Source organism: Seriola lalandi, unplaced genomic scaffold (assembly GCF_002814215.2).
Source record: "Seriola lalandi dorsalis isolate HSWRI2012SDOR001 ecotype SW California unplaced genomic scaffold, Sedor1 jcf7180002054660, whole genome shotgun sequence".
Taxonomy (NCBI): domain Eukaryota; kingdom Metazoa; phylum Chordata; class Actinopteri; order Carangiformes; family Carangidae; genus Seriola; species Seriola lalandi.
The window spans coordinates 1,754,675-1,764,939 of record NW_019525213.1 but is presented as its reverse complement, the minus strand read 5'-3'; the positions used below and the strand labels follow the sequence as shown (position 1 = coordinate 1,764,939).

The 10,265-nt window shown below is 38.2% G+C and overlaps 1 protein-coding gene across 1 annotated transcript; it reads right to left on the bottom strand.

The window, feature by feature from the left end:
* Positions 1-4,769: 4,769 nt before the first annotated feature.
* map3k9 (mitogen-activated protein kinase kinase kinase 9) lies at positions 4,770-7,118 on the bottom strand. The gene is made up of 2 exons (XM_023420926.1): positions 6,487-7,118; positions 4,770-5,230 (listed from the first exon to the last, which is right to left on the bottom strand). The coding sequence occupies exons 1-2, from the start codon at positions 6,875-6,877 to the stop codon at positions 4,770-4,772; spliced, it is 852 nt and encodes a 283-aa protein (XP_023276694.1). The 5' UTR covers positions 6,878-7,118.
* Positions 7,119-10,265: the final 3,147 nt, after the last annotated feature.

Here is a 10,265-nt window from a genome sequence, read left to right as displayed (position 1 = left end):
AAAATGTCATAGTATAGTAAGTCACAAAATGTCATAGTATAGTAAGGCATAAATTTTCATAAAAACGTCATAGTATAGTAAGGCATAAAAATGTCAAAAAAACGTCATAATACAGTAAGGCATAAATTTTCATAAAAATGACATAGTATAATAAGCCACAAAAAGTCATAGTATAGTAAGGCATAAAAATGTGAAAAAATGTCATTGTATAGTAAGGCATAAATTTTCATAAAAATGTCATAGTATAGTAAGCCATAAAAAGTCATAGTACAGTAAGGCATAAAAATGTGAAAAAAAGTCATAGTATAGTAAGGCATAAAAATGTGAAAAAACGTCATAGTATAATAAGCCATAAAAAAGTCATAGTATAGTAAGGCATAAAAATATCAAAAAAACGTCATAATACAGTAAGGCATAAATTTTCATAAAAATGACATAGTATAATAAGCCACAAAAAGTCATAGTATAGTAAGGCATAAAAATGTGAAAAAAAGTCATATTATAGTAAGGCATAAAAATGTGAAAAAAAGTCATGGTATAGTAAGGCATAAATTTTCTTAAAAATGTCATAGTATAGTAAGCCATAAAAAGTCATAGTATAGTAAGGCATGAAAATGTGAAAAAAATGTCATAGTATAGTAAGGCATAAATTTTCATAAAAATGTCATAGTATAATAAGGCATAAAAACGTCATAGTATAGTAAGCCATAAAAAGTCATAGTATAGTAAGGCATAAAAATGTGAAAAAACGTCATAGTATAGTAAGGCATAAATTTTCATAAAAAGTCATTGTATAATAAGGCATAAAAATGTCATAGTATAGTAAGCCATAAAAAGTCATAGTATAGTAAGGCATAAATTTTCATAAAAATGTAATCGTATAATAAGGCATAAAAACGTCATTGTATAGTAAGGCATAAAAATGTGAAAAAAAGTCATAGTATAGTAAGGCATAAATTTTCATAAAAATGTCATAGTATAGTAAGCCATAAAAAGTCATAGTATAGTAAGGCATAAAAATGTGAAAAAACGTCATGGTATAGTAAGCCATAAAAACGTCATAGTATAGTAAGGCATAAAAATATCAAAAAAACGTCATAATACAGTGAGGCATAAATTTTCATAAAAATGACATCGTATAATAAGCCACAAAAAGTCATAGTATAGTAAGGCATAAAAATGTGAAAAAAAGTCATAGTATAGTAAGGCATAAATTTTCATAAAAATGTCATAGTATAGTAAGCCATAAAAAGTCATAGTATAGTATGGCATAAAAATGTGAAAAAATGTCATAGTATAGTAAGGCATAAATTTTCATAAAAATGTCATAGTATAGTAAGCCATAAAAAGTCATAGTATAGTAAGGCATAAAAATGTGAAAAAACGTCATAGTACAGTAAAGCATAAATTTTCATAAAAACGTCATAGTATAATAAGGCATAAAAAGTCATAGTATAGTAAGCATAAAAATGTGAAAAAATGTCATAGTATAGTAAGCCATAAAAAGTCATAGTATAGTAAGGCATAAATTTTCACAAAAAGGTCATCGTATAGTAAGCCATAAAAAGTCATAGTATAGTAAGGCATAAATTTTCATAAAAAGGTCATCATATAATAAGGCATAAAAACGTCATAGTATAGTAAGGCATAAAAATGTCAAAAAACGTCATCGTATATTAAGGCATAAAATTACATAAAAACGTCATAGAATTGTAAGGCATCAAATGTCATAGTATAGTAAGGCATAAAAATGTGAAAAAACGTCATAGTATAGTAAGCCATAAAAAGTCATAGTATAGTAAGGCATAAAAATTTGTAAAAATGTCATAGTACAGTAAGACATAAATTTTCATAAAAACGTCATAGTATAGTAAGCCATAAAAAGTCATAGTATAGTAAGGCATAAAAATGTGAAAAAACGTCATAATACAGTCAGGCATACATTTTCATAAAAACGTCATAGTATAATAAGCCACAAAAAGTCATAGTATGGTAAGACATAAATTTTCATAAAAATGTCAAAAAATGTCATAGTATAGTAAGGTATCAAATTACATAGTATAGTAAGGCATACAAATGTCTAAAAATTTCACAGTATAGTAAGGCATAAATTTTCATAAAAACATCATAGTATAGTAAGGAATAAAAAAGTCATAGTATAGTAAGGCATAAAAACATCATCATACATCATCATAAGGCACAGAAATGTGAGAAAAATCATAGTATAGTAAGGTATAAAAATGTGAAAAAATGTCATAGTATAGTAAGGCATAAAATTACATAAAACGTCATAGTATAGTAAGTCATAAAAAGTCATAGTATAGTAAGGCATACAATTTTTTTAAAAAGTCAGAGTATATTAAGGCATAAAATTACATAAAAATGTCATAGAATTGTAAGGCATACAAATGTGAAAAAAACATCATAGTATAGTAAGGCATACGAATGTCTAAAAACCTCATAGTATAGCAAGTTACAAAAACGTCAAAACACGTCAAAGTATAGTAAGCCATAAAAAGTCATAATAGTAAGGCATAAATTTTCATAAAAACGTCATAGTATAATAAGCCACAAAAAGTCATAGTATAGTAGGCATAAAAATGTGAAAAAAAGTCATAGTATAGTAGGCATAAAAATGTCATAGTATTGTAAGGCATAAAATTTCATATAAATACAGTAGTAGTACAGTAGTACTACTAGTAGTACAGTAAGGTATTTAAACAGCATAGTATAGTAAGGCATAAAAATGACAAAAAACGTTACCATATAGTAAGCCATAAAAACGTGAAAAACGTCATAGTATAGTAAGGCATAAAATGTCATAGTGTACCAACATTTTATGTTTTACTATATAGTATGACATTTGATTCCTCATTATAATATGAACTTTTTGGAATTTTTTTTGCCCTGCTATACTATTATACTATTTTGGGTGGGTGGCAGGGATATTGTGACCACACCTACGCCCATGAGCACAGCTATAAATGAAACCGCTCAGTGGGTAAGTCCCTGTTTATGAACATTTGAAAAAAAAAAGATTCAGATATGCATGAGAGAAATCTTGACTTTCATGTCTTTTTCAGGGACTGAGCTTCATAAAACTGCCACCAACCACTTCACTACCACATGGATGCGTCACAGGGAGGGGCCTTAGTGTGCCCACATCCTATTCCCAACAGCAGACATGTATCCTGAGCAACTTCTTTAACCACTGATTAGACTAAAGTTACTCAACTACAGCGTCTGGAACCCATGAGGACCACCTTGCTTGATATTAATATTTGGGTCATGGGAGATTGCAAATCAGATGTTAAATATATAAATATAACATTTTTCATTTAATGCATTAAGAACACCCACAATGCTCAAGAAAAGAATGACATACTGGTTAGAACTTCTTACAGTATAACCTATATCTGGTGTAACAGACAAGAAAGGAAAGAAAACCTGTGGATTAGACACTTGCATGAGTAGACTGGCATGCTACGCTGTCCTGTACTCTGCCTGTGCTGTGAAGAGGGCATGGGTTTTCCCCACAGAGCACAGGATGGCAACTAGTTAGACCGACTTAACACTTTAAAGCAGCCTATTGGAAGTGAAGTGGCTGAGCTGATCACCAGAGAACGGGCCAATGGCAGGAAAGAGGCTGGCTGTATGTATTGGCGGAGCCTCCAGTAGGGAGGCTGGGGCAGAGCGTTGGGTAAATCCTCAGTAATAGGCTTGGGATTTAGGGGATCCAGTTGGGTAAAATGCAAGATTACAGCTGCTCCACAAACATACATGCAAACTCCTTTTCCTTTCTGCTCTCATTTCTGAATGATATACAATCAGTGTAAATCACTACTAGTTTATCATGGATTGAGCACAGTCCAACAGATTTTTTGTATAGCTTATAATATATATATATGACAGGTGCATAAGTTATTTTTGAGTGTGCCATTGCCCAACATTACCATAATACATCTGTGCAAGGTTTCTGTTTAATACCAGTTACTATTCCAGATCATGACATTACTGGCTTTAACAAAACACACACACACACACACACACACACACACACATAAAAAATTTGGTTGATTTGGTTTGGTAATTATGATTCTTTCCGGCAGTTAACTACAGAAAAACAACCGAAACTAAAGACACCAATAAAAACATGAAGGACTAAGCCTACAAATAACAATTATGATTATTATTATTGATCAATCAGGTTATAATTTACCCTATGATATGACAAAAATAATGACAAATGGCCATCAGATATTACTAGAGACAACAGTGATGTTTCAAAATGATTTTTTCATGTCTGACCTAATACCTACAGTAACTCTACAGATGTATGTATGTATTTATGATGTAAGACAGAGAATAACATGCAACTAAGGCTGAAACAATTAGGTCATTAATCTATCAGTCAGTTAGTAGAAAATGAATTGGCAATTATTTTGATGACTGATTAACCATTTAAGCCATTTAAAAAAAATAAAAAAAAAGTAAAACATTGTCTAGTTCCAGCTTCTCAAATACGAGGCTTTGTAGCTTTTCTCAGTTTTATACCACTGTAAATTGAATATTTTGTCTTTAGGAAAGTATGATGGCTATTTGTAACTATTTTTCTGCCTATTTCTAGACAAAAATTAAGAAAATAATCGCAAAATTAACAGAAATTATTAAATGCAGATCTATCAGTGAAATAGGAACTGATTAATGCTCTGTTGATTCATTTTGGGAGAGCTTCACAAAGCAAGTTGCTACAGAGATAAAGAGTTTTCTCACTCTGCAGCAATAACATTGACACACAGAGAGGAGAGACTCTTACTGTTGCTGGACTTGAGGTCCCTGTGAATAATGGGGACGATGGCCTGACTGTGGAGGTAGTGCATGCCCCGGGCGATCTGCACGGCCCAGTCCACCAGCGTGCAGGGAGGGATGCGTTTCCCCGCCAGGGCCCGGTTGAGGGGGCCGCCCCGGGCGTACTCCATGACCAGACACAGGTTGGGCTCCTGCAGACACACCCCCAGCAGAGCCATGATGTTGGGATGGTTGAGCATGGCGAAGAGCTTGGCCTCCTGACGCACGCTCTCCAGAGTTTGCTCGGCGTCCTCATCCGGATCCCGTCGCGCTGCCTTCACTGCCACCTCTGAGCCACGCCACACTGCGCGGTAGACTTTCCCAAAACCACCCACCCCGATGATTTCCTCCAGGGTCAGCTCTGAGAAATCAATCTCCAGGACTGAGGAGAGATGCAAAAGAGGACAAAGTGAGTGGCAGACAAAGCTGACATCATTTCTATCTTTAAAGTGGCGTTCCAGTTTTGCTCAAAGCCATTAAAGACATTAGAGGTCAGAGCCAGGAATTCACTATTTTACTCAAGGATCCCAAAACCAGGTCATTCGGTTGAAGGATGCTTCCTCAAAGCACTAAGCCACCCTGCTGCCCCAAATTCAGAATCTAGTAGAACTATCCCTCCTGCTATTACACAAGGGTGAGCAACTGTCCTGAAATGTGACAGGTCCGTTTGGAGAAGCAAGAAAGGACGGGGAGAAAGGACGACAATCCTCTTGTGTTTAAACGAAAAGACTGTTTGATGATGTGAACAGGAGCCTGTGTGTCTTGTGTTTGGACTGTAGCTACAAATGTTCATGTTGTGGATTCCTAACAGTCTACTCAGCAGACTGACCTTGATGAATATTTCAGGTGGGATGGTATGTGAAAGTAGGCCAGCTGCCTCTGAAGACATGAAAGCCGACAAAGACTGACACAGCCGACAAAGACAGCTGAGGCTGAGTGGACCACCCAAACAATTTAAACCCTCTTAGAAGCCTGTTTATGCTTAAATGTACGTGTAAGGTCTGTTTGTGCTGAGCATCCTCTCGCCACATAGCTCACAAAAAGCAGTAAGAAGTGAGAGTGTTTACACTCTGGCCTTCACAGCACGGTCTGCTGGCATGTAGCTGCTTTTCATTCTGCTTACTGTATCTCTCTGAGGCCTTGGCTGCACATTTAGCTGCAGACACTTTCTCTCAACAAGCACTACTTGATATTTCCTTCTCTCTTGCTGCACAGTTTTGGTGCAAACACCATCAGTCACTGTGAAAATGAACGCAGACCAAGCATAACAAAGATTCCTGTTATATCTCCTGACAATAGGTTGTTGCCTGTGCAGGACTTGCAGGTACGTGTCCAGTTCCTGCTGAGGATACCGCACACATTGTGCATTGTAATTTGAGCACAGAGGCGGGGTGACCGCGGCTGGCTGTTTGTTTGACAGGCGCTGTGATGAATAATGGTCCTGAAGCTGGAGGATGCTTGGACCAGCCAGTTTCTAGGCCAACAGGAGAGCGCTGCGCCTGCCATGACACAGCAGTCTCATCGTGGGTTTCTGTGGCCTTCGAACAAAAGACAAGGGAAGACTCTGCCCTGTGCTGAGTTTTAGTGATAGCACATCCATTTCATCAGTACAGTGATGAAGCACAATAGGATACTCACGGTGCAGAGGAGGCACCGAGTACTGCTGCTCCGAGGTGTCCCGGATTTCCTCCGGGATGCCATTCCCTTTGCTCACATAATTAGACGGGAAAATGCCAACCCGGTCTGCTATCATACCGGTCCACCAGCCCTCGTCTCCCGACACCAGGGAGTCCTTGGACAGGACCTCCACCAGGTCCCCCCTCCTGAGGCTGAGCTCATCGTCCGCAGTCGCTTCATAGTCGAACACGGCCGTCCAGAAACCCGGCGCAGCGGGTCCCGCATCCCGCGTGGCGCTGATCCCATTCTGCGGTGTCGGCCAGCGAAAAACATCTGCTTCTGCTTCTTCCGATGAGGACACGCACGCCTTGGGACTCAAACTATTGTCCAAAGCGGGTTTGAAGACATCCATGGACGCGATCCATAGGGGCGACCTGGATCACTGCAGGCGCATCCACCTGACGCGGCTGTGCTGGCGGCTCGAAGCGCCCTGCGTCTGCACACACACACGCGCACACACACACGCGCACACACAGTCATACACACACACACAAAGCTAAGTAGCGGCTAATCCCGCACACAAACCCTGCAGGAAACTGGAGGCACCATTCTGCCGCATCGCCCGCCTTTCAATCACCGCTGGCTGCTATCAAACACACGGCACCAGCTTGATGATTTAACGCACAGTCCAACACCCAATCATCGCTGTAACTCCAGGAGCGCACTAGTCTTTATTTTAAGCCAATTGTGCCAACGTGCGAATCATCCCCGGCTCTCTATTGGTCCATAGACACGTCAGCAACAGTTTATCTCCCGCCCTCCTCTAAGCGTCAAACGCTGGTCACCCTTCACACAGCATGAACCTGCTCCTCGCCAACTGTACACACACAAGGAAGCTGTTGATTTTCTTCAAATAGTCTCCTTTATTTAGTTACAGACCCCCCCCCCCTCAAAAAAACAACAAAATAAACAAAACATAACAAAATATTCAACTCAAGGTGAAAGTCCATGCACAATTCCCTGAAATAAAAACAGAATTCATATAACAAGGGGTAAAAAACAGTCCACATAAACAATCAAATGAACAATTCCCAGTGTTTCAGTGACGTGATGAGAGGACACGGAGTGTGTGCATGTGTGTGTAGTTGAAAATCCAATCAATAGTTCCTCCTGAATCTCAAAGGATTTGTCTTTACTTGATTAAATTTCAACTTGCTCACGAAAAAACAAAGAGATAAAGTCTAAATGTTGTAAGACATCAGGAATATACTGTAGCTTAGTTACTGACACATTTCACAAGGATCTGTTTGCACATGTGGTGTGTGCATGTGTATGTATACATTGTTAGTATTAGTATACTACATACAGAGGTGCTAAATATGAGACATGTGTGGAAGCCCATTTCTGCCAGGAAAAGGAAAAATAGATGAAAAATTTGACATGAATAAAACCAAACTGCTCAAAGTAAGTCAAAATTTTGTAAAAAAAGACCAAATAATATCTTTTTAAGTCAATTATAAAATAGTAAGTCAAAGGTTTGATCATTTAAGCCTAAGGAAAGAATTTGACTTAAATTATGAAATAGTCAAAATTATGAGATAAAAAAGTAAAAATGATAGTTTTTTGAAAAGGAAATGAGTTAGTAAGAATAATGTTTACTTGACTTTTGAGTCAAAATCTTGCTTTAAATGATGATAGTTATTCAACATTTTACCATAAGTCATAACTATGAAATAAAGAGCCAAAAATATCAGATGAAAAATCAAAATCTTAGCTTACTAAATGTAAATAACAAGATAATAAGTCAAATTTATGAGACAAAACATTTAACTTCTTTTTGTATTATTTTTCTGGCAGAAACAGGCCTCCAGATGTGCGACATCTGAGGGTTTATTTTGCTTTTGTTTTGAGTTTTACTGTGAAAACTTTTATTAGAAAGTCGCAGCAGCAGCTTGTTTTCCATCAGGCACCAAATAAAAACTTCTGATCTTAAGCGTGTGAGAGAAAGAGTGAAGTAAGGTGAGGAAGACAGGGAAGAAAGGTTAGAAAATACCCTTTGATGCTCAATTAAGCTTTAATGTACCTGAAAATGCCTCCGTGAGACATTGATATCAACAAAAACGTTTCTGCAGCTCACAGGATCGTTGCCTCAGTGCCGTTTCTTTTTGTGTCAAATCCAAATTTGGAATTTTCTGTGGTTTGTAAAATGTAAACAAAGCCGCCTGCTCTTGGCCACTTTAACAGCAGAATGAAAAACACACAACACACCATACACAACAGGCAAAATAAAATATGACCTGAGCGAACACAACCGGGAAGCTTTGTCAGATATGGTTGGAGATTTGAAGTGAAGTGGAATCAACAGACATGGAGATAATTATGGTGTAAAGGTACGAGTTACAAGACAATGGACTGGTTTCACAGAGATGGAGTCAAAAGTAGCTGCAAGCTGAAGAAAAGGATGTTTTAAATGACACAAAGTGATTCCTTCACTCGGCTTCGGGACGATGAGAACAGAAAATTGAAAATCCACACCTTCGGTTTGGGCCGTCACACTTGTGCTTTTTCACCGCAGCATCTTAATAGCAGCACGTTCTGTCACGTCCCTGTCGTTACGTGATACTTTAAAGAGATCATGTCATCTTGGGTGGAAGTACTATGTTTGTTTGTGACGACAAAAATACAGTGTGAACAGGCAGTAAATGAGTCTGCTCTCCTAAATTCCTGAAAAGTTAATTCTGTGACAGTGGCAATATATCAAGAACACACTTTTTTTTCCCAAAATCTGCAAGTGGACACATAGATTCAAAGACACAGAGGTGAGATTTAAGTCAGTGAAGCCAGTGTTTTGCTTATGAACCAGAAAGTTGCTTTTATTCCACAGTAAAAGAACAAAACGGGTTGATCTCAAAACATCGTCAGCTTTGGAAATTTGCTTTTTTATTTTGACATCTCATTGCAGGCCAGGAAAAAACATACCCATCCATTAAAATGTGCCCCTTTTCTGTTACACACACACACACACCAAAAAAAACAACAAAACAAACAAAAAAAAACAAAAGTTAAAAGGACAGTTTTCACCTCATCACTGAAGCTTTCCTCAGTGTCTCACAACATCATCAACCACAAATCTAACTACTGTACAGTGACATTTCACTTCCATCCTGCAGGCCGAGGGAAAAAAAGAAAAAGAGAAAAAAGACTGGTGCCTTGAGAAGTGATGTGTACGATAAATAATTTGTTTCTTTTACAGAATTAAGATATGTATTCTTTAAGACAGAAATGACAGAACCGATTTAAGAGTCGTGACCTTTTGTGAAGACCAACAACAAACGCCGCCTGTGCACACGAGTGCGAGGAGGAGGACGCACAGCCTGGCTTCAGCAGGCAACATGCACAACACACACACACACACACACACACACACACACACACACACACACACACACACACTGGCCGACGCTCAGCTCAACACATCCCGGCAGATAAAATCAAGAATACAACTAAATAAACAACACAAGTAGCCACTTTAGGCAGAGATAACAGTAAGAGCACTGGCACTTCCTTGTCATTGTAAAAACCCGCTCAACTGAGGAGTGAAAATATTTTTCTGTTGCAGGATCCGAACAAAGGAAAGGGTGACGCCACGAGCCTCGGCGGCTCAAACGATATGAGAAAAACTTGAGAACTTCACACTTCCACTGACACTGGCTCAGATGAAGCGACTGCAGATAACCTGTAGATGAGATGTGAGAGTCGTGTTGACATGCTTACCCCCCCCCACCCCCCCCCCCCCCCCC